This window comes from Plecotus auritus (genome assembly GCF_963455305.1).
Source record: "Plecotus auritus genome assembly, chromosome: 6".
Taxonomy (NCBI): Eukaryota; Metazoa; Chordata; class Mammalia; order Chiroptera; family Vespertilionidae; genus Plecotus; species Plecotus auritus.
The window spans coordinates 126,381,228-126,407,067 of record NC_137773.1 but is presented as its reverse complement, the minus strand read 5'-3'; the positions used below and the strand labels follow the sequence as shown (position 1 = coordinate 126,407,067).

Here is a 25,840-nt window from a genome sequence, read left to right as displayed (position 1 = left end):
TAAGCTATCTGAGATTCAGATCTGTATCTGATTTTGTTTCACTCTTGTGCCCCCGGTACCTTGTAAGATGCCTGGCTCACAGTAGACACTCAAATATTTGTTGAATGCATTAACAGTTTAATGTCTGTATAGTTGTTATGGAGGAAATGACAATAGTAACAGTGGGCAAGTGACTGTTGCTTAGGAAGGGCCAACACACAACAGGAGGCCAGAGTATGTGTGGCTGTATGCACAGTACCCAGGACCAAGCTCTGCACTTGGAAGGGGAGCCCGATTCTTCTGCAGCCCCAACATCCACTTTAGCACCTAAGAAAATGCCCAAAAGGTCAGTGGCACTTGGATCTCCTTTACTGCGTTTCATTTAAGCTTGTAGGTGTATTTCCAAAAAGTTCCCGTGAACAACTTCATAGCCAAGATATTGCAGGTTTGGTGCCTGTTACTCACCCCAATCCAGCTTTATACTGAATTGGAAAAATAAAGAGAAAAATTTTAAACTGAATTGGAAAGATAAAGACAACAAATTTGCAAACTGAAAAGGTGATACTATTAACTCAAATATCTTTGATTGCTCTTTAGAAACATTTGTAAATCAAAATTGGTAGTGCTATTAACTATATGACATATTCTTTTAACAATTTCCATGACAGAGGAAATTTTCTCGTATCATCCAAATATGTAAAATTATGACTAATAAATAACGGTATTTGCTACTTTAATTCAAAAACTGTTTTTTGAATACTTAGCCTAGAGTGGGAGATACAGGATAACCTGACTAGCTTTGCTTTCAAGAGCCTCAGAAACTAATGGAGGAGACCATGGAAACAGAAAATAAACCAAGGTCCAGGATATCATAGAGTTTTGGAAGTAAGAAAGATGAGGTTCCCAAGGGTGATGATCTATTGACAAGTTAATGCTAAAACCAGATCTTGAACCTAAACATCCCCTTTAAAGATACAATATGACAAAGGATATATGTTAAAGATATGACCAAGTTCTATTGTTCTTATTGGTGCTCTCAAAACCACTCCATCCACTGGGGGCTGAAATATCCAGCAAACATTGATGTGGCCTTTTTAAGGGAGCAAGATCCATCTTCCCACCTCCCATCTAGCCTTGCTCTAATCTCCTCTTCATGTATCAGGTGAAATAACTTCCCAAAATGGGAATCCAATCATGGCATGCTCTTCCTTCTCAGTGCCCTTAGGATAACAATCCGAGTCCTTGATAAGGCTCAGCATGCTCTGGCTCTGGCCCTTGACTGTAGCCTCACCTTCCACCACTATTTCCTTCCTTCTCCAGGTTCCAGACACTCTGCTTCCTTTGGCTCTTTAATCATACCATGCTTCTCCCACATCAGGGACTCAGCACACACTGTTTCCCCTGCTTGGAACATTTGTCTTCCTTCTTCATCTACTGATTCACTGGACTCAGAGAAAATGCCATTACTCTGACCTGTAGACTGGGTTAGTCCTTCCCTGCCCTCCATGTATGCTCTGTTGTTACTATTTATTGAGCTGCCCATTTAACATCTATCTTCTGCACTAGACTCTAAGCCCCAAGAGTGTAGGAACCTGTCTCGGCCATTCACTGGTGCATCCCCACTCCCCAGCACAATACCTAGATGTTAGGGAGGTAGGCTAAGCTGTCAGAACAAATAAACTTTAAATTCTCAGCGAATTACAGAAGAAGAAGTTATTTTTTCTTTTTTTATGTGACAGTCCAGAGTGGGGCTTTCTGGTCAATGGCTGTTTCACTCCCTATAACCATACAGGACACGGGCTAATGTGGCAAGTGTTTTTAACATGTGGATTCCAAAGTATCCCTGATCATTTCTATGTTAATCGTCCTGGCTTCTCTTTACCTTTTTTATTCTCCTCCCTCTACCTCCTGACCAATTTCCTTAGCATTTTTTATTTAAATTTGGGTGGGAGAGTTTTTCATTTACATTTGGGAATGGGAAAGAGCGTGGAAGAGCTTACATGGAAGATGATCACTTCTCTTCTACTCCTTTTCCAATGGGGGTAATTTAGTCACATGGTCACAAAAATACACAGAAGACTAGGATATGTGGGCCAGCCATTGTCAAGCACTTCTTTACCTAAATGCATCAAGGAAGAAAGAATTTTAAAAGACAGATGACTGCTCCACCAGAATGCTCAGTGAATATTTATGAAACATAGTTCATCTTTAAGCCATTGTATATCTTTACTGTAGATGTTTATTTCAATACCCAAACTCCCAGAATCATTATGTTTCTTTCATTTTGTTGGCAGCATTTCAATATCCAAACAACTGGCTTCAATAAAAGGTAAGGTGTGGGGTGACTGAGATGTCCGTGCTTCTTCTCTACTATGACACTTTACCAAGAGTTAAAAATAACAGGACATCAGAGAATGTCCAAGATGTAAGGGACCTTGTGGGTAAATCATCAAACATTCATGACGTTCTTTTTAAAGGTTTGGGAACTGAGATCCTGGCGTAGGAATTAGCTTACCCAAACTTAGCCCGCCGAAGGCCAAGCCACGATGGATCCCGACCCCTAGTCAGTGTGATTCCCACCCGGGGTCTCCTTGTCTCTCCACTGTTGGCATCTTCAGTAAATCGGGAGCAATACCATCAATATCTAATTCATGAATGTTCGGTGGAACTCAGGATGCGGTCAACCCACAACTGCCTCTGATTGACAGTGTGGCCGACTACCAAAGTGTAAATATTTGCCCTCAGAATTCCATTTCTATAGGTAAAATATCTTTATATCTAACACTATTGCCATGGAAATAAGAATATAATTTTTAAAAAACTCATATACTTGGATCATTATCTTATTCCAAAATGTGTGACTTAAAACATTCACAAAGAGGCACTGCTGGATTTTACTGCATTGCAGTTGTTTTTCCTCCGAAACGGCCAGCCAATGTCACCAAAGGAGACTTTTTCAATTTAGATAAATCATCTTGATGAAAATATTTTACACTTTCCCAACACCAGACCTATGATTTCTGTTTTATAATTTACATAATTTCAGGTATTTTTTGATAATTGATAATTTCTATGACAACATCATGTCTATGATATATATCCATGACCTTCCTAATACTTCCTCCCTTTGGGAGGTTGAGGAGGGGATTAAAACTCTGTCACCTTCTCTGCCTCACACACAAACACACACACACACACACACACACACACGCACACACATGCACACACTCACCATTCCTAGCACCAGACTTTACATTTGAGCCACATTTATTCCCTTAAGAAAACACAGGATCACCTTGACTTCTTTTCCCAGAATGTGTTTTATTCAACTGTAAGTAATTCTAAATGTTATTCATTGATATAAGAATGGGTAGATCATGGAATAGAAGCCAGTATGAACCCACATTTTTTCTAGCTACTTGAGCTTATGCCCTTGATCTCTTGGAGGGTGGGAATGGAGAATGAGGCCATATTTGTCTGGAGCATCCAAAGTCATTTTATAGTGGAAAAGGTTAAGGAGTACTGTAATATTGAACAATCTAGCAAGAAAATGGGAGATACCTAGTGTTTAGTTTTGTTATATATATATGCTACCCATATTAACCTGTACTCTTATGTAGATCTTCATTTCCAAAATTAACAAATATAGGGAAAGTTCTAAAATGAGGTGATTCTGACAGCTTGCTGTACTGAGAGTTACACTAAAGTGTCAGGAAGTTACTAGATCAAATGTTTAATGTTTAGTTCCATGGTCCAGGGCAGGAGAAAGAGGTAGAGAATTGTTCTGAAGTTCAAGTCAGCTTAGACAGTGTTTTAGTGTGAGATTGTGATAAGTTTATGTTGAGGGAAGTAAGAAGCACAAAGCAGGGACATGTCAGAGTTGGGGGAAGAGTCCTACAGAATACACTGCCTGAAACACAACATCCAGAGGCAATATGCGACATGGTGAGGGACCAGACTGGCTGTGTGACCTTGAACAAGCTATTTAACCTCTCTGTGCCTCAGTGTTCTCCTCTATAGTGTGGAGATGATACTGAAACCTACCTCCAAGGCTGATATAGGAACTGAATGTGTTGACTCGGGCACCCCCTGGAGGAGTGGATGGCAGAGAGAATGAGCTCTACATTCATTCACTACTACCGTCCACCAGAACCCACACTCCAGGAAACCAAGGATTCTTCTCTCCACATTGCTCACTGCTCTGTCTCCACAGCTGGGATGGGGCCTGGCCATTAGCACTTCCTAATAAATTCTTGTTGAGATAATAGAGCATTTAAGGAACTACACACAGTTCAGTATTATTAAAGCGTCAATAGTGAGGTAGGAAAGAGCAGGAGAGGTGGACATGAAGCGGCCTGCTTTAACGCTCTCTCTACACCCCCATTCCAAATGCAAGGGAGCCAGTAAACGTTGCCCAAAGAGAAGCATCAATCCTTTGCCGTTTTTTTGTTTTTGTTTTTGGGTGGGTTTTTTTTGGGTGGCTTAAAACAACACATTTATTTTCTTTTTTTTTTAATTTTTAATTTTTTATTTTTTTATTAAGGTATTATATGTGTACATATCTTACCATTGCCCCCCCCCCACTCCCATACATGCCCTTACCCCCCAATGTTTTGCATCCGTTGGTTACTCTTATATGCATGCATATAAGTCCTTCAGTTGACCTCTTATCTCCCCCACCTCTCCCTAACTTTACCGCTGTAATTTGACAGTCTGTTTGATGCTTTACTGCCTCTGTATCTATCTTTTTGTTCATCAGTTTATAATGTTTTTCATTATCCCCACATGAGTGAGATCATGTGGTATTTTTCTGTCATTGACTGGCTTATTTCACTCAGCATAATGTTCTCTAATTCCATCCAGGTGCCTATAAATGGTAGTAATTCCTTCTTTTTTATGGCAGCATAGTATTCCATTGTGTAGATGTACCATAGTTTTCTGATCCAGTCATCTGCTGACAGGCACTTAGGCTGTTTCCAAATCTTAGCTATTGTAAATTGTGCTGCTATGAACATAGGGGTGCATATATCCTTTCTGATTGGTGTTTCTAGTTTCTTAGGATATATTCCTAGGAGTGGGATTACTGGGTCAAATGGGAGTTCCATTTTCAGTTTTTTGAGGAAACTCCATACTGTTCTCTACAGTGGCTGCACCAGTCTGCATTCCCGCCAGCAGTACACGAGGGTTCCTTTTTCTCCGCATCCTCGCCAACACTTGTCGTTTATTGATTTGTTGATGATAGCCATTCTGACAGGTGTGAGATGGTATTGCATTGTCGTTTTGATTTGCATCTCTCGGATAATTAGTGACTTTGAGCATGTTTTCATGTGTCTCTTGGCCTTCCTTCTGTCTTCTTTGGAAAAGATTCTATTTAGGTCCGTTGCCCATTTTTTTATTGGATCGTTTATCTTCCTTTTATTAAGTTGTATAAGCTGCCTGTAGATGTGATTAAACCTTTATCAGTGATAACATTTGCAAATATGTTCTCCCATACAGTGGGGTTTCTTGTTGTTTTGTTGATGGTTTCTTTTGCTGTGCAAAAGCTTTTTATTTTGATGTAGTCCCATTTGTTTATTTTTCTCTTTGGCTTCCATTGCCCTAGGGGCAGTATCAGTGAAAAAGTTCTTTTGGCATATGTCTGAGATTTTGCTGCCTGTGGATTCCTCTAGTATTTTTATGCTTTCCCGTCTTATATTTAAGTCCTGTAACCATTCTGAGTTTATTTTTGTGTATGGTGTAAGTTGGTCATCTAGTTTCATTTTTTTGCATGTATCTGTCCAATTTTCCCAACACCATGTATTGAAGAGACTGTCTTGACTCCATTGTATGCTCGTGCCTCCTTTGTCAAATATTAATTGCGCATATTGGTTTGGGTCGATATCTGGATTCTCTATTCTATTCCATTGGTCTATATGTCTGTTCTTGTGCCAGTACCAGGCTGTTTTGAGGACAGTGGCTTTGTAATACAGCTTGAAATCTGGTATTGAGATCCCTCCTACTTTATTCTTCTTTCTCAGGATTGCTGTGGCTATTCGGGGTCTTTTTTTATTCCAGATGAATTTTTGGAGAGTTCTTTCTAGGTCTGTGAAATATGCCGTTGGTATTTTAATGGGGAGTGCATTGAATCTATAGATTGCTTTGGGTAGTATGGACATTTTAATGATGTTGATTCTACCAATCCATGAACATGGTATGTTCTTCCATCTGTTTACATCTTCCTCTATCTCTTTTTTCAGTGTCCTGTAGTTTTCCGCGTATAGGTCTTTTACCTCCTTGGTTAGGTTTATTCCTAAGTATCTTAATTTTTTTGGTGCGATGGAAAATGGGATTGCTTTTTTAGTCTCTCTTTCTGTAAGTTCACTGTTGGTGTATAGAAATGCCATAGATTTCTTGGCGTTAATTTTGTATCCTGCTACATTGCTGAATTCATTTATTAAGTCTGTTAGTTTTTTGATGGAGTCTTTCGGGTTTTTTATGTACAATATCATGTCATCTGCAAATAAGGACAGCTTTACTTCTTCTTTTCCAATTTGGATGCCTTTTATTTCTTCTTCTTGTCTAATTGCAGTGGCTAATACTTCCAGTACTATGTCAAACAGGAGTGGTGAGAGTGGGCATCCCTGTCTTGTTCCTGTTCTTAGGGGAAATGGTTTTAGTTTTTGCCCATTGAGTATGATGTTAGCTGTGGGTTTATCATATATAGCTTTTATTATGTTGAGGTATGATCCTTCTATTCCCACCTTGTTGAGAGTTTTTATCAAGAGGGTGTTGGATTTTGTCAAATGCTTTTTCTGCATCAATTGATATGACTATGTGATTTTTATCTCTCAATTTGTTTATGTGATGTATCACATTTATTGATTTGCGGATATTGTACCATCCTTGCATTCCTGGGATAAACCCTACTTGGTCATGGTGTATGATCTTTCTGATGTACTGCTGGATCCGATTTGCTAGAATTTTGTTGAGGATTTTGGCATCTACATTCATGAGGGATATTGGCCTGTAGTTCTCCTTCATTGTGTTGTCTTTATCTGGTTTTGGTATTAGGGTGATGCTGTCTTCATAGAAGGAGCTTGGAAGTGTTCCTTCCTCTTGAATTTTTTGGAATAGTCTGAGGAGGATAGGTTTTAGTTCTTCCTTGAATGTTTAGTAAAACTCTCCTGTGAAGCCGTCTGGCCCCAGGCTTTTGTTTGCCGGAAGCTCTTTGATGACTGCTTCAATTTCTTCCATAGTTACTGGCATATTGAGCTGTTTAGATTCTTCCTGATTGAGTTTTGGAAGGTCATATTTTTCTAGGAATATGTCCATTTCCTCCAGGTTGTCCAGTTTGTTGGAATAGAGTTGTTCGTAGTATTTTTTAACAATCCTTTGTATTTTGGCGGGATCTGTTGTTATTTCACCCCTTTCATTTCTGATTTTGTTTATTTGGGTCCTCTCTCTTTGCTTCTTGGTGAGCCTGGCTAGAGGTTCATCAATCTTGTTTATCCTTTCAAAGAACCAGCTATTTAGTCTCCATGTGTTTCATTTCTTTAGGTTGTTTTTATTGTAGTTGATTTCCAGTTTTATGCCACTGTGGTCTGAGAAGATGCTTGATATGATTTCTATCTTCTTGAATTTGAAGAGACTTTGCCTATGTCCCAATATATGATCTATCTTTGAAAATGACTCATGTGCACTTGAGAAGAATGTATATTCTGTGGCTTTGGGGTGAAATGTTCTGAAGATGTCAATTAATTCCATCTGGTCTAGTGAGTCATTTAGGATTGATGTTTCTTTGCTGATTTTTTGTTTAGAGGATTTGTCCAATGGTGATAGTGGGGTATTAAAGTCTCCTACTATGATTGTATTGCTGTCAATCTCTCCCTTGATATCCTCCATGAGTTTTTTTATGTATTGGGGTGCTCCTGTATCGGGTGCATATATGTTTACCAGAGTTATTTCTTCTTGTTGGATTGCTCCCTTTAGTATTATGAAGTGGCCTTCCTTATCTCTTGTTATGTCCTTCACTTTGAGATCTAATTTGTCAGATATAAGTATTGCTACCCCAGCTTTTTTTTCAGTTCCATTTGCCTGGAAAACTTTTTTCCATCCCTTCACCCTCAGTCTGTGTGCGTCTTTTTTTCTGAGGTGGGTTTCTTGTAGACAGCAGATATATGGGTTGTGTTTTCTTATCCAATCCGTTACCCTATGTCTTTTGATTGGGCATTTAATCCATTTACATTTAAAGTTATTATTGATAGGTACTTATTTGTCGCCATTCCTATTCTTTAGCCCTGTGTTCCTTCTTCGTTTCCTATTTCTTTTTTTTTTTACAGCAGACCCTTTAGCATTTCTTGCATTGCTGGTTTGGTGGTAATAAATTCCCTTAGTCCTTTTTTGTCTGTGAAGCTCCTGATTTCACCTTCAATTTTGATTGACAGCCTTGCTGGGTACAGTATTCTTGGATTCAGACCCTTCCTTTGCATGACTTTGTATATTTCATTCCATTCCCTTCTGGCCTGATGAGTTTCTGTTGAGAAATCAGTTGATAGTCTGATGGGGGTTCCTTTGTATGTAACTTTCTGTCTCTCTCTTGCCGCTTTTAAGATTCTTACTTTGTTGTTGGTGTTTGCCAATTTAATTATAATGTGCCTTGGTGTCGGTCTTTTGGGGTTCATTTTGCTTGGGACTCTGTGAGCTTCTTGGATTTGTGTGGGTTTTTTCTTCCCTATATCAGAGAAATTTTCTGTCATTATTTCTTCTAAGAGGTTTTCTATTCCTTGCTCAGCTTCCTTTCCTTCTGGAACCCCTATTATGTGGATGTTGTTTTGTTTCGTGTTGTCCCAAAGTTCCCTTAGGCTCTCCTCCTGCCTTTTAATTTTTTTTTCTAGAAGTTGCTCTACTTGGGTATTTTTTCCCATCTTGTCTTCTAGCTCATTGATGCGGTCCTCTGCTTCTTCTAGTCTACTCTTGATGCTTTCTATTGAGTTCTTTACAGCAGCAATGTCATTTTTCATTTCTTCTTGGTTCTTCTTCATTTCCTCTTGGTTCTTGCTCATATTGTCAAATTTGTCTTCCATTCTTTTCAGCCACCTTATGACCATTTCTCTGAATTCTTTCTCTGGAAGTTTGCTTGCCTCCATTTTGTTTACTTCCTTTTCTGGTGATGCCTGCTTTTCTTTCATATGCGGGCTGTTTCTTTGTCTCCCCATGGTCTCTCTTCTCTGGGTGTCTGGTTATGTAGTTCTCTCTCTCCTGCGTTGATTTAAAGGCACAAAATACAGCACTACCAGGTACAACTCACAAGGCACTGAACAGAAATGTATTCACGATATTAATAACCTCCAATAAAGGTGACCACCAGAGAAAGGCAAATTAGGGGATAGGAGATAAAGAAGCAGAGGAAAAAGAAAGAAAAAAAAGAAAAAAAAAAGGAGTGTCAAAATGAAATTGGGAAAAGGGAACGAAAAAAAAAGTAAGAGAGACAAGAAAGAGACTAAGAGAGAAAGGGGAACAGTCTATATATATTGGCGATAAAACTCCAATAGAACAATCACTAATCCCAGCAAATGCCAGCAACAAGTACTTGGTGATTAATATAAACTACAACACCAACTAATATTGAGTGAGGCAAGGGAAAGCAGAAGCACAAAACCAACAAAAAAATAAACAAAAGAAGAATAAGCAAAACAATCTCACAAAAAAGCATAAAAATTCGATATAATCTACATTCAAGTGAACAACAACAAAAGGACAGAGAGAAAAACAATTTTTTGGATAGTGAAGACAGAGAAGAGAGAGGTGTGTATGGACTTGGAGCAGGGGATTGGAGATTAGATATGTAAGTAGGGTGAAATTTTAACAAGGGGTAAACAGAAAGAATAGGGAAAATCTAAAGCAGGAAAGGGGTAAGATAAACAGGACACCGAAAAGGGGAAGGTTAGGAAGAGAGTGATGGTATAAAGGTAGAGTTGAGATAGAGTAAAACGATGCTAAAGGAAAGATAAAAATAGAATGTAGAACACTAATCCCAAAATAAAATTAAGAGAAAATAAAATGACACTTAAAAAAAAAAAAAGATCAAATAGCAGTATTAATAATACGGATTGAAAATAAAAATGTAATAATTAAAAAGGTAAAATCAAGTGAGGAAAAAAAAAATAGTTGCTTGAGTAAAAGATGCAAAAAATGAAAATAAAAAAATAAAAAATAAAAATAAAATGTGGAGTAGTGAAGGTCATTCACTTCCTCTATTGTTCTGTTTGGCACACCTGTTTCTCAGTCCGGACAGTATTGCAGTTCCCTCCGTTCCACTGCTCTTCAGAGTTGTAAGCCAATCCTGATTTTAAGCAGGCGGTGTGTCTTAATTTCTCGTATTCCTTTATTTTTGATTACACAAGAGTCAATTTGTGATTCAGCCCCTGGGTGGCAGTGTTTCTGGATTGACTTCCAGGTCTATCTATGGCCTCTCTAGGCAGTGTTAGAGCCTTCTTTCCCTGTGGCACTCACTACCGGTTTGTGGGAGTGGGCTGCCTCAGAGCTGGCTCTCCGATGGTCACTCCCCGCTCCGATCCTCAGGTTCCAGAAAAACAACTTTCCCCTGCAGTCTCCCAGGGTGTCCCCAACTGGGTGATCCTATGTATTGAGCTTAGTAATCAGAAGCAAGGATTTGAAGAGGAAAAAGCCCAAGTGTGCGAACTCCGGGGCTGCGCGTAAGTCTAGGCACCCGGCACACCCCTGAAATTCTTAGGGTGTCCCTGCACTTCAGATCAAAATGGGTTGCTTTTTAGAGAGCCCTTCTGTTAGCAGCTCTAAGGACCCCCTTCCACATTCACAGATCACGCCAGCCCCAACAGCCACGGATTTTTCTAGGCACAGACTTCCCTGGTCCTCCAGCTCCCGCAAAACGCGTGTTCCTCTCTCCCTCCGGGACCAGACCTCACCTTATCCCAGGCGAAATCTGACCTTTCCGTGGTGGAGTGTAGAGCTCCTCTGAACCTGTGTGTTTGCGCCAATTGGGGAGCGTTGTTCTGGGGCTCGCAGCTGTTCCGTGGGTGCCACAGTTGTGGATTCTCAGGCTTCCGATAAGCTCCACTTTCCGGTTCAAGATGGTGCAGACTCTGCGTCCAAGCCTGCAGCTCCGGGAGGGTACCCAGCCACAGTGGGGGCTTCCCGGTCTAGCAGTCCCCCACCTTCTTCTGGAGTTCAGCTGTCCCCCAACTTGCCAACGAACACTCCTCGTGCAACCCTCAGCTGTTCTTTCTTTCTGCTCCGGGACAAGGCTCGGAACACGTCTGTCTATTCCGCCGCCATTTTTCCCTCCCCTCCTTTGCCGTTTTAATAACTTAGCCCTTGACAACATGCTTTTGCCTATATCTGCTTTGCAATACTGAAGCAGGCAGGGCGGGGGTTGGAGACGATGTGCGGGGTTTGTAAGTGAAGAGCCAACCATAAAAGCAGGAAACCAAGCGCCTCACAAAGGAGCACAGTGTTGGAAGGATAACTAGCACTCCTCCTTAACTTTTCTTTTGAATATTTTCCAGCTCAGTTTTTACCACGAGCATGTGCTATTTTATAGTCAGGGGGAAATTCATGTTCTGTTTAAAAGAATGGGGGAGAAGGGAGAGGAAGCTGGGAGTCTCCATCTAGACCTGAACTTCAACAGAGGGTTGGAAATGCCAACTCCACAGCCTCCATGGGGATGCCTCACGGGATAGTCCAATGTGGCAGATCTCTCTATGGGCTTTGAAGTCAGACAGACTTTCAGATCATTTCTCTGTCACTGCTGAGCAACGTGGTCTTAAAATTCTGAACTTTGCATGTGTCAGTCTCCAGATGTAACACTGAGACACAAGTAGCGCCTCCCTCCCTGAGTCTTACTCAGCATTAAATAAAATGGTGTTAAATAAGAATTTATTGGGAAGTGCTAATGGCCAGGCCCCATCCCAGCTGTGGAGACAGAGCAGTGAGCAATGTGGAGAGAAGAATCCTTGGTTTCCTGGAGCGTGGGTTCTGGTGGACGGTAGTAGTGAATGAATGTAGAGTTCATTCTCTCTGCCAGCCACTCCTTCAGGGGTGCACAAAAGACCCTTGGCACACAGGAAGCGAGGGCATGTCTGTCACTACTCGCAAGCTCGCTCGCAACTTGGAAATTCACCCCTCCCTCACTAGAGGGCCCGGCCGGGAGGACAAGAGGCTAGGTCTCCTGTGAGAAGTCTCAGACCAGGAAAGCAGCTTCTGTGAAGCCCTCCCTAATTACTCTTGGTCATTAATTCAGAAATCAACTGGTCAAAGTTGCAGAAGAAATATTTACCACCTAAGGAATTAAGGTGGTTCCTCTAAGCCAGTGGTCAGCAAACTCATTAGTCAACAGAGCCAAATATCATCCGTACAACGATTGAAATTTCTTTTGAGAGCCAAATTTTTTAAACTTAAACTTTTTCTAATGCCACTTCTTCAAAATAGACTCACCCAGGCCGTGGTATTTTGTGGAAGAGCCACACTCAAGGGACCAAAGAGCCGCATGTGGCTCGCGAGCCGCAGTTTGCCGACCATGGTTCTAAGCAATTTGCTTCTTAAAGACAGTAAACACCTTAACTTTAGCCACTTAAAGTCAAAGTTACCACCATACAGCAACCAACCAACTCAAATACACACACCCCAGGAAAGGCAGACACGAGCTAAAAGACATATGCCCATCTCCCAGTATTTTTTAAAATATGTTTTTATTGGCTTCAGAGGGAGGAAAGGAGAGGGACACAGAGAGATAGAAACATTAATGATGAGAGAAACATCATCGATCGGCTGCCTTCTGCACACCCCCTACTGGGATCCTGACTGGGAATAGAACCAGCAACCTCTAGGTTCATGGGTTGACACGCAACAGCTGAGCCACACCGGCCGGGTGTCCCTGTATTTTGATGAGCAGGAAAATCTTGGTAATTGAGAAGAACGCCAATTTTAAATGCAGATTTCCAGATGTGGCAGAGTTGAAGAGATGCGGAAGAAAGAGCTAAAAACAGAATTCAAAAGCAAGGTAGGCCAGGTGGAAGGGCAGCCACCGGACAAGCAGGCAGCAGCAGGAAATATAAGGCACAGGCCACAGGCCACGATGAGACTAAGGATCAGAAACCAGGGAGGAAATCAAGGAGGAAGAAGTTAAGGACACAGCTTTTGCAGACATTCATTTGTGAAGCACCTACTATGTGCTGGGCATTGTTCTAAATGCTGATGATTCCACAGAACACAACACGGGCAAAAAAAAAAAATCCCTGTCTTTGTGAGTCTTATGTTTTTTTGTTTGTTTGTTTGTTTGTTTCTCCTTTTCTTTTTTTTATTGTTTAAAACATTACATATATTAGTACATATATCTCCTTTTTTTCCCCCCACTGACCTTCCCCCAGCCTCCCCTACCCCCTGTCGCATGCCCTCATCCCACCCCCCTAGTGTCTTGTGTCCATTGGTGTGCTTATATGCATGCATACAAGTCCCTTGGTTGATCTATTTCCCTCCCTCCCCAACACTACCCAGCCTTCCTGCTGTAATTTGACAGTCTGTTTGGTGCTTTACTGCCTCTGTATCTATCTTTTTATTCATCAGGTTATAATGTTCTTTATTTTCCATAAATTAATGAGATCATGTGGTATTTTTCTTTCATTGCCTGGAAATCTATGGCATTTCTATACACCAATAGTGAACTTAAAGAAAGAGAGACTGAAAAAGCAATCCCATTTACCATCACACCAAAAAAATTAAGATACCTAGGAATAAACTTAACTAAGGAGGTAAAAGACCTATACACGGGAAAACTACAGGACACTGAAAAAAAGAGATAGAGGAAGACGTAAACAGATAGAAGAACATACCATGTTCATGGATTGGTAGAAGCAACATCATTAAAATGTCCATACTACCCAAAGCAATCTATAGATTCAATGCACTCCCCATTAAAATACCAATGACATATTTCACAGACCTAGAAAGAACTCTCCAAAAATTCATCTGGAATAAAAAAAGACCCCGAATAGCCACAGCAATCCTGAGAAAGAAGAACAAAGTAGGGGGGATCTCAATACCAGATTTCAAGCTGTACTACAAAGCCACTGTTCTCAAAACAGCCTGGTACTGGCACAAGAACAGACATATAGACCAATGGAATAGAATAGAGAATCCAGATATCGACCCAAACCACTATGGTCAAATAATATTTGACAAAGGAGGCATGAACATACAATGGAGTCAAGACAGTCTCTTCAATAAATGGTGTTGGGAAAATTGGACAGATACATGCAAAAGAATGAGTCTTATGTTTTCAACATGGATCCAAATTCAAGGTCTGCCACTTCCTAGCAGTGTGTCCTCAGAAGGATCATCTTTCTTCCTGGATTAAAAGGTATAATGCTGGAGAGACACACTGTGTTCATGGACTGGAAGAGTCACTGCAGTAAAGACATCAATTCTCCCCAAGCTGCTTCCTAGGCTCAGTGCAATTTAAGGCTTTTCAAAAAATAGTCAAGCTCATCCTAAACTTTTATGTAAAAGAGAAAGGCCTTAGAATAGCCAAAGTGATTTTGAAAAAGAATAAAGTGTCAGGAATCATTTTTTATAATATTAAGACTTACAGAAATCAGAACACTGTGACAAAGGGTTCGACACATAGATCAATGGAATAGAAGAGGAGACCCATAAATTGACTGACACAAATATGCTTAATTGGTTTTTGACAAAGAGGCAAAAGCAATTATGAAGGAAGGATAGAGTTTTCAACAACTAACGCTGAAGCAATTGTATCACAGGTATCACAATGAACCTCACCCTAATGTCACACCTTAAACAGCAATTAAATCCAATGGATCATGGATTAAAATGTAGACCATGAAGTTATAAAACTTTTAATTATGCACAGGAAAAATCTTTCATAAGAGGCTAAACTGAGGGTTAGACTTTATCAAAGTTTAAAACATTTCTTCCATAGAAAAACCCATTGAGAAGATAAAATGGCAGTTTAAAGACTGGGAGCTTATATTTGCAAATCACATACCCTACCAAGGACATGAATCTTTATTTGATACAGAATTCTCAAACCTCAAAAATTATTTTAAAGTCAATGATAACATGAACAGATCTGAACAGACATTTCACCAAGGAAGGCACACTTTCATGCAAATAAGGACATGAAACGCTGGTCAGCATCATTAGCCACTAGGAAATACAAATGAAAACCACTGTGAGATGTCATTACACACCTATCAGAGGGACTAAAATAAGTAGTGACAATACAAAGGTGGGTGCGCCTGGAGAAAACTGGCTCTCTCACACATGGCTGATGGGGCTGTAAGATGGTACATCCACTGTAGAAAACAGATTATAGTTTCTTTTAAAAAATAGGTTTATCATATAACCCAGCAATTATACTCTTAGGCATTTATTCCAAAGCAAAGAAAAATCATGTTTTGTACAGTAATTTGTACAAAATGTTCATACAAGTTTTATTTCTAATAGCCAAAAACCCTCCCCAAATGTCCCTAAAAATTGAATGGTTAACAAACTATGGTACATACATATCATGAACTATCACATTCAATGGTGTAATAATTCCTATGATTGTAAATCTATAAGTTATTAAAGTACATAAATAGATGCACAATAAATGGTAACTCCAACCTTCTGTCCAAACCAGATTGTTGCACACACACACACACACACACACACACACACACACACACACGTCCTTGACTTGCTTTAGTTTGCAATAAATAAGTGAGTTACTCCCGAGTAAGAGGCAAAGAGAAGGGCCATCCATTTGCAAGACCAGGCAGCCCAAATGATTCCAGCTTCGGGCTAAATGGTGGGGGAAACAGCCTGGGTGAGTGGAGAGGACACATTTCCTCATATGACAGGGAGAGATTCTCATTGATTAGAATGCTTGGCAGATGTGCATAGACACAAAGATTGTAACAGTACCATTTAGATACTGTTCAGAGATACAGTAAAAACTGAGAAGGCCCACATACTCCTTCCTTATCCGTTCCTCTTAACTCTCATTCTTCCCTTTCATCTTTAATTGAAAAACAAATGGATGCTTAAAACCTTCAATGCCTTTTCTCTACTCTTTAAAGGAAATCTTGGTTTTTTTCCATGGCCCATGTGCAGGGCTGACCCTGCCTACCTTTCCCACTCAAACACCTGTCAGCTCCTAGCCTCCAGCCACACTGTCTCATCTCAGCTGCTCCAGCAGATCTAAGGCTTCTGGTCTGTCATATAAGAGCATGACTCCCAAGCCTTTGCATATGTTGTTCCCTGAGCCTGGAACACCCTGCATAGCCATAACCCAGCCTGACCCCACACTCTTACAAGGCAGGCTCCTTCTCATCCTATGGGTCTTAGTTTAAATATTAATATACTAATAGCAGCCTCCAAGACCACCTATCTAAGTAACTTTCCTCCTAGACGCACTCTGTAATTTCTATTTTTTCTCTGTACCTTCTTTGCCTCATATATTGCAAGTTGCAAATATGCATATTGTATATATGTAAAAAGAAATAAATAACTATCAAATATATATAAAACAAATATACATGTATACACACTTATCCTCTTGATTATGATTTATTTCTCCACTGGATTGTAAGATATATAGGGCAGGGGCCACAGCTGGTTGTGCCACTTCTGCCTACTGAGCCCCTTAGGAGAGTACCAGGAACACAGGGACTGCTCAGTACAAATGCCACATTATTCTGACTGATCAGCATTCTTTGAATTGATGATTATTGCACATAACATGGGCTGAAAGCTGTGGAATTATTATTATTATTATTATTAATTATTATTATTATTAATTATTCAACAGCATGTATTAACACCTACTACATAGTTGGCATCTGTGCTGGTCCTGGGAATATAATGATAAAGAAATAGATAATCCCTGGCCTCATGGACTTTGCATTCTAGTTGGGGAGAAAGCCAGTTAAACATGCAATACCTGTAATGTAAATTCTAGAATAGGGGCTTATTAGGTACTAAGAGAGCAGGGAGCTTAAGAATGTTCTCCACCATTCCTTGTGCTTGGTGTTCACTGCGTGTTACCAGCTGGAAAGAAGTGAGTTAGTGCTGACCTTGCAAGGAATTTAAACCAGAGAAACCAACTGGGAGGTCACTGTGCTTGAAGCAGTGAGTTACAGAAATATCTATCGTGACATCAAAGAGCTTGTTCTGACGTCATTCTCCTTTATCACACTGGCAGGAGGTGATGCTTTGTCTGACATAATATTAACTCCACAAGAGCAGGATTGTGTCTTATTCAGTGAGGTATCCTCAATGCCAGGGACTGAGCCTAGCACATAGTAGCTGCTCCATAAATATTTTACAGTTCAGAAAACCCAAACTTAGAGAGGTAAGTTTTTTTCCAAGGTCAAATAGCAAGAAGGTGGTAAATCTCATCCTAATTCTACCAATTCCATTGCTCCTGAAAGAACTTTTGTTCTTCAATGTTTAAAGGTCCAGGTCCAATTCCCAGTAGAAGACAAATAGCCCAAGAACAGAATCAGGTTGACATACACTCTCTAACCCCATCCCCACACAGTTCCCCTGGAGGACATAATATCATGTCTGGGGAAAGAGTATTTCTAACCTGGGCTATGTCTTTGTGCATTTCTCCTCCCACAGCTCTGGGGAAGGGCTCAGATCTGGAAAAAGCCATTGCCACTGCTGCTCTGATTTTCAGAAATTCTTCCGACACTGACTGTAAACTTGAAAAAGCTACTGCCAAAAATCTGCTACAAACCCAATTTAGGAATTTCACAGAGGTAAGAGAATTCATGGGCTTAAAAAACAGGAGCAACACAATGGCTGGTCCAAAGAGCCTACAACTCCAGCTCAGGACCCCATCATGTTGCTTCATTCACCAAACATGTACTGAACACCTACTAGCACTATATATCAGGAGCTGAGCACTGGGATCAATGCAGTGAAAAGCTAACAATCCACAGAGTAGAGAGATATGCTGAAAAGTAACTAGAAATATTCAAATGATGGTGAAAGAGTAAAACAGAGGGGCCATCTTGGGGTGTGGTCAAAAAGGGTTCCTGGCCCTGACAGGTTTGGCTCAGTGGATAGAGCGTCGGCCTGTGGACTGAAGGGTCCCAGGTTCGATTCCAGTCTAGGGCATGTACCTTGGTTGCAGGCACATCCCCAGTGGGGGGGTGTGCAGGAGGCAGCTGATCGATGTTTCTCTCTCACCGATGTTTCTAACTCTCTATCCCTCTTCCTTCCTCTCTGTAAAAAATCAATAAAAAATATATATATATTTTTTTTTTAAAAAAAGGGGGGTTCCTGGAAAAGTAAGGCATCACTGAGAACTAAAGAATTAGCAAGAGTTAGCAAGTCCAGGGCTGGGGTGAGGATGACAGTGTTCCAAGCAGAGGGAATGGCAGATGCAATGGCCGTGAAGCATGTCAGAGCCCTGTGAGGGCCAGTGGTGGGAAAAGGGGAAGTAGGAAGCAGTATGCAATGAGGCTGGAAAGGTGGAGAGAAGCCAGATCTCACAGAGGCATAGCCTGAGGGCAGAAGGAAGCCAGGCATGGTTTCTAAATCTAGGAAGAAGAAATGTCACCAACTGCAGATCAGATTAGGGTAGGGGTGAGAGTGGGACAAAAAAGAATGGAGTGACTGTGGGGAGCACTCCACGGGGAAGACGATGTGATGGTTTGGACTAGGGTGGTGAATATGCGAGACATTTGGAAGGTGGAATGAACAGGATTTGCTCATTGATTGGCTGTGAGGGTTAAGGGACAGGAAGAGCAAATTATGATGCCCCCGTTCTGACTTTGGAGGGAAAAAATGGGTGGTGGTCCTATTCCCAGAGAAGAGAAAGACAGAAGACTCAGCAGATGTGATGTGGGGTGAGGGTGGGGAGGAGGCGATGAATTCCATTAGAAGGTGTCAGTTTTAAGATGTCCAAGAAACAGAGGCAACACTCAGCAACAGGATATATGAGTTGGGAGGTCAGAATAGAGATCTGTGTTCAAAATATGAAAGTGAGAACTGGCAGTGTATGAAGGGTCACTGACCTGAAAGGGAGTGACCTAAGTCACCTAAAGGCATGTTTCTCAAAGTCAGTCAGCTGAATACCATCTTCAGTATTTTCCCCACAATTGCCTATAGCCTGTATCATAATGTACTTAGAACTTTTTTCAAGTTAAGCTCTCAACTTAAATAAGTTCATTTTATAAAGACACTTTATCGTAAATTCAGTGCGTTAAGTAAAAGGTAGTTAAAAAAAAAAAAAGGAGTTTATTAATTCTTATTTAATACTAGAGGCCCGGTGCACAAAATTCATGCACAGGGGTGTGTGTCCCTCAGCCCAGCCTGCACCCTCTCCAAATCTGGGACGCCCTCTCCTACCGGGATCTGGCCTAAACGGGCAGTCGGACATCCCTCTCACAATTCAGGACTGCTGGCTCCCAACTGCTTGCCTGCCTGCCTTCCTGATTGCCCCTAACCACTTCTGCCTGCCAGCCTGATCACCCCCTAACCACTCCCCTGACAGCCTGATTGATGCCTAACTGCTCCCCTGCAGGGCTGGTCACCCCTAACTGCCCTCCCCTGCAGGGCTGGTCACCCCTAACTGCCCTCCTCTGCAGGCCTGGTCATCCCTAACTGCCCTCCCCTGCAGGCCTGGTCCCCCACAACTGCTCTCCCCTGCAGGCCTGGGTCCCCACCAACTGCCCTTCCCTGCAGGCCTGGTTGCCCCCAACTTCCCTCCTCTGCTGCCTGGTCACCCCTAACTGCCCTCCCCTGCAGGCTTGATCACCCCCAACTGCCCTCTCCTGCAGGCCTGGTCCCCCTCAACTGCCCTCCCCTGCAGGCCCAGTCACCCCCAACTGCTCTCCCCTGCAGGCCTGGTCCTCCCCAACTGCCCTCCCCTGCAGGCCTGGTCCTCCCCAACTGCCCTTTCCTGCTGGCCTGGGTCTCCCCCCCAACTGTCCTTCCCTGCTGGCCTGGTCCCTCCCAACTGCCCTCCCCTGCTGGCCTGATCACCCACAACTGCCCTCCCTTGCAGGCCTGGTCCCTCCCAACTGCCCTCCCCTGCTGGCCATCTTGTGGCAGCCATCTTGAGTCCATATGGGGGCAGCCATCTTTGACCACATGGGGGTAGCCATCTTGTGTGTTGGAGTGACAGTCAATTTGCATATTACTCTTTTATTAGATAGGATTTATTCTTGCATCAACTAAAATTGCATTAACAGCAGTGTGCATTCATACTTTGAGAAATATTAGCCTGGGGAAAATTAGTAAGAATTATAAGTGGTTTAAAAGATAAGTGTAAGAGATTTAAAAGATAAGAATTATAATCCCCTTAAAATATAAACATATGTGGATTGGACACACTAGAGCTATATAACGTATCATTTGCTGGGGGAGCTGGGTCAAAGGCACAACTTCCTGTGAATCTATGATTAGTTCAACAGTGCTTTGTGAAATTGGCTTTTTAAAAATAGATTCCACCTACATAATTTTTTTTAAAAGGCCAATTTGGTAGAAACAGAGGATAGAATAGTAGTTGCCAGGGTTTTGGGGGAGGAGTGGGGTGATAAGGCCAAAGGGTATAACTCTTTAGTTATAAGAAGAATAAGTTCTGAGGATATAATGTACAGCATGATGACTGTAGCTGATAACACAGGACTGTGCACTTGAAAGTTGCTGAGAGCAGATCTTCAGCGATCTCCCCACACACAAATGATTTAACTATGTGAGGTGATAGTATGTTAATCATCTCGATCTGGGTCATCATGCCCATGAGCTATGTGGATGTCAAATCATCACACTGTATACTTCAAATATATATGATTATATTTGTCAATTATTCTTCAGTGAAGTTATGAAAGAGTGCATATGAGTGCGTATATGTGCATGTGTGAGAAACGGACACAGAGAAAGGCTTTAAGGTGATGCACAGAAAAATGACTGGAAGGAAATGTTAAGAGCTAGCTATTTGGGGTGATGGGGTAAAGATTTATTTTTACACTAGAGGCCCAATGCACAAAATTCATACAAGAGTAGGCCTTCCTTCCCCCAGCTGCTGGCACCCGGGACCTGGGCTTCACTTGCAGCCCCTGCTTCATCCAGAAGGTCCTCCAGATGTTCGGAAGGACATCTGGTCTAATTAGCATATTACCCTTTTATTATTATAGACTAGTGGCCTGGTGCATGAAATTCGTGCATGGGGGAGGGGGACCCTCAGCCTGGCTTGCACGCTCTCCAATCTGGGACCCCTGGGTGGATGTCTGACTGCCGGTTTAGGCCCGATCCCACAGGGATCGGGCCTAAACCGGCAGTCAGACATCCCTCTCACAATCTGGGACTGCTCACCTGCTTGCCTGCCTGATTGCCTCCTAACCACTCACCTGCTTGCCTGCCTGATTGCCTCTAACCACTCTGCCTGCTGGCCTGCTCACCCCCACCTGCCCCCCCACCAGCCTTCTCACCCCCAACTGCCCCCCACACCAGCCTGCTTGCCCCCAACTGCCTCCCCCCCACCAGCCTGCTCGCCCCCAACTGCCCCCCACTGCTGGCCTGTTAGCTCCCAACTGCCCCTCTCCCCCGCAGGCCTGATCATCCCCAACTGCCCTCCCCTCCTGGCCTGATCGCCCCTAACCACCTCTGCCTCGGTCCCACCACCATGGCTTTGTCCGGAAGGACATCCGGAAGGTCTCCCAGTCTAATTAGCATATTAATTACCCTTTTATTAGTATAGATAGAGGCCTGATGCACGGGTGGGGGCTGGCTGGTCTTCCCTGAAGGGGGTCCCGGATCAGGGTGGGGGTCCCCTTGGGGGGTGGGTGAGGGGCCTGAGGCGGTTTGCAGGCCGGCTACACCCCCGACGGGTGGGGGTCCCCACTGGGGCGGTGCTGGCCTGGGTGGGGGCTGGGGCAGTTTGCAGGCTGGCCACACCCCCATCGGGGTGAGGCTGAGGGGCATGGCCAGCCTGGGCAAGGGGCTGAGGGCCATTTGGGGGCAGTTTACAGGCCAGCCAAGTCCCTGGCTTTGTCCAGAAGGTCTCCCGGTCTAATTAGCATGTTATTCTTTTATTAGAACAGATTCTCTTTTTGAAAAATATCTTTTTAAATGTCCAATATTAAACAGTTACTACATTTGAAATAATTTTTTTAAGAAAAGCTGTTTTTTTCAGCTAGAAATATCAGGCAGAATTTGACAAAAGACAAAAAGTTCTGGGGAGTCTTCAAAGAGAAGGTGAGTGAGAAAATCCTATAACCTTTGCCTGACTCGGAGGCCAAGAGAAGTGACAAATCTCAGAGCAAAAGGGACCCTACCTGGCTGCCTGTCTGTCCTCAGGGAGCTTCTGACGGGATGACAATGGGGACCTTGGGGATGGGTTGTCTTCTGAGGGCATCAGAGGCCAAACCAAAACCAGCACTGTCAGAAGGTCACCTTAGCCTCGTGCCCCTCGGTGTAGGCTGACCCCGAGGAAGGCCACCAGTTTCTGGATCCCCAGCAGCAAACTCTCGGGCCTCCCACAGTCCTGCCCTCTGCTCGGATGGCAGCGCCGGAAAGCAGGGCCATATTTCAGGGATGCTGGGGACAGCAGGCCCCGAGGCAGTCCCAGTACCAATGGTGCCGGATGAACTTCACGGAGCAAGCGCCTGGGTAACATCATAATGCTGCCTTGGACCAACCGCCCCTCCAAGAGACTCCATAAGACAGGTACCCACACCTGAGCCAAGGCAAAAGGCCCCTCCTGCTGCAGCTTGCTCCTAAGTCCCCGCATGGGGTTCTCTGCTGAACTGGACTAGACCCTGTGGCTGAGCCTGGGTCCCCAGGGGAACATCTGCTTTCCCATAAGCCTCCTGGGGGATCTTATTCTATAGCCAGTCAGGTGTGAGAAAACTGAACATATAAAGGTTCTGCGAAGAACTTACAAAGCAAACAGGGCGGGTCAGGCCCAAGTGGCTGGACCTCAGTCAGCTTCACCTTCTAACACGCCATGCAGGAGACCTGCTGCCCCTCTGCCCTTTAGGCAAGTGCTTCCCCCTAGTGAAGTGCTCCCATCTCTGTCCCAGAATCTGACCCTCTCAACACAGCATTCGGCTCTCTCGGAGGTGCTGGGAGAACGCCCTCGGCCCTTGCTGGCAGGTGTGACCTCTTGAGAATGAGCCCAGAGAAACAGTAACGGTCTAAGCCTGTAGGGAACATAGTCATTCCTACCTGCCTTATTCCCTGCTGTGATGGCTCCTTACAGCTGGCACGTGTGTGAGCATTTGGGGTTGAGCTAAATGCAAACAGAGCTCAGTACACCCGTGAATCAAATGACCTTAAGGTTTTTAATGCCACGTGGAAGCTATTTCACAAGCTGTGGTTCGAAACTGAAAGGCCTCTCCATGTATGTACTATTCACATGTTTCCTTCAATCCGTTTATGAGGACTGTGAACTTGGATTTGATTTGTGATCAAACTAAATGCTGAACAATCATGCAAAGCACATATTTTCTTTTAGCATATTTTATTCCATATTTCTGGAAAATCTAACTGTTCCGTGGAACCCATGTTGTATAGCTTCCATAACGAAGAGCTTATGTTTTGGAAATCTGAAAACACAACACTATCTGTGTTGATACAGGCAAGATGGCTTAGCAGTTATGTGAAGGCTAGGTAGCCAAGCTATGAATCTGACTCCAAACCAGGAGCTGCCTGGCTGGGGGCAAGTTACTTAAATTTCGCCAAGTCTCTGATACTGCACCTGTGAAGTGGGGCTAATGATTGTATATATTCAATAGAGTCTCTGTGAGGAATCAATGAGACAGCCATGAAAAGATTTACCACAGTGCTCGACAACAACTTGGCATATTATAGTTAACTAGTGACCCAGTGCATGAAATTCATGCAATTAAAGGGGGATTAATTAGAGGAAATAATTTAATATTGCTATTTGCCCTTTCTCTATAATAGAAGTGTCAGAGATGAAAGAAAATTAGTAAAATGTATATGAAAACCTTCCTCCTGTCAGAGTCTGGGGCACACCATGGGACCCAGAGTCAAGTTCCCACCCACCCACATGCACCTCAAAATGGCATGAGACCCAGACCCAGCCGGCCCCACCCCCATTGGGTGAGATCCAGACCCGGCCAGTCCCACCCTTGTCAAGCCCTGCCAGGCAGGGGGCGTAGCCTCAGGTCCCCTGGCCCAGCGCCAGGACGGGGGCATGGCCTGAGGTCCCCCAGCCCAGACTGGGGCGGGGGCGTGCCTTGAAGTCCTCCATCATGCCCCTCTGGGTGGGGGACACAGCCTGAGATCCCCTGTCAAGCCCTGCTGGGTGGGGGGGCATGGCCTGAGGTCCCCCATCAAGCCCTGCCAGGTCGGGGGGTGCAGCCTCAGGTCCCCTGGCCCAGCACCAGGAGGGGGTCGCAGCCTCAGGTCCCCTGTCAAGCCCTGCTGGGCGGGGGCACAACCTGAGTTCCCCCGACCCAGCACTGGGGGTACACCTTGAGGTCCCTTGTCAAGCCCCACTGGGCAGGGGGTGCAGCTTGAGGTCCCCTGGCCCAGCACGAGGACGGGAAGCCCACCTTGAGGTCCCCCGTCAAACCCCACAAGGCAGGGGCCATAGCCTCAGGTCCCCTGGCCTGGCACTGGGGTGGGGGATGCAGTCTGAGGTCCCCCAGACTGACGCCAGGGCAGGGGGTGCGGCCTGAGGTCCCCTGTCAAGCCCCACGGGGGCGGGGAAGGGCACAGCCTCAGGTCTCTGCTGATTGCTCATTAAGGCTCCTCATGGGAACTTGGCCTCAGCTGAGGGTGCAGCCATCTTTGTGATGGAGTGATGGTTAATTAGCATATTCCCTCTTTATTAGATAGGATAAGAAGTTTATTATTGCTTTTTCACTGTAAAACCCCGGTGGCACAATAAATTAGTTTTGTGCTTCTTTTTTATTCTTACAGGGACAAGAAACCAAACCAAAATACAAAGACCTCCTTTCCGAACTTGACGAGCATGCAGAAAATAAGCTTGATTTTGAGGACTTCATGATCTTACTGTTAAGCATCACTGTAATGTCAGACTTGCTACAAACGATATGGAATGTAAAAATGACTAAATAAACAGCTTTCACTATGTAGTGAGACAAAGTAATGACAAAAGATAGTGTTAACTGATTAAAGAGTGTTTTCCATTTATTTTCAATTAGTTGATATCCTGGCATGCATCTGGGATAGCCTGGGTGGCTCTGGTTGCTAATATTCAGACCCAATATAACTCCAAACTCCATGCACGCTCTCAGGAATGCCTGAATAATATGGTCTCTGGGTGTTTTACAACATGCTTTACCACTGAAGACCACATGGCTCCTGCTGAGTCATTGGTGACAGAGCACTTTCCTTATAGTCAGGAAGTCATTCATCATTCATTCATTAAGTGACGTTTGCTGAGCATCTACTCCTTAATACCCCTGGGATGCAGTAATGAACCAGCCAGAGCATCCTTGCCCTCACCCATGCCTGGAGCAGTCTAGCAGAGGAAAGGGACACTGAACAATGTATTAATCAATTGCATATAGAGCATAATTATAATTATGATAAAGGCTAAAGGATGCTAGAAGTGCTGTTACCACCTAACCTTGTTCAAAGGTCAAAGAAGCTTTAGCTTTGCAATAGACAAAATTATAGGGGGGAAACAAATCAGTGGCCAGGGCTGTAGGTGGTAAGTGGAGTTGTCCACAAATGGGCATGAGAGAACTTTTAGGGGGGTTGGAAATGGTCTGCATCTTGATTGTAGTGTGGTTTCATGACTGCATAATTTGTCAAACTCTTAGAACTGTACTCTAAAAATGGTGAATTTCATTGTATGTAAATTATTCTTAAGTAAACATGATTT

General features: G+C 43.3%; 1 protein-coding gene across 1 annotated transcript; it reads left to right on the top strand.

Annotated features, from left to right (window-relative positions):
• The first annotated feature begins 203 nt into the window (after positions 1 to 203).
• Positions 204 to 25,840, top strand: SNTN (sentan, cilia apical structure protein). The gene is made up of 4 exons (XM_080671518.1): positions 204 to 325; positions 2,274 to 2,308; positions 17,626 to 17,765; positions 24,910 to 25,840. Exons 1-4 carry the CDS (start codon positions 216 to 218, stop codon positions 25,066 to 25,068), a joined length of 444 nt encoding a protein of 147 aa, XP_080527644.1. The 5' UTR covers positions 204 to 215; the 3' UTR covers positions 25,069 to 25,840.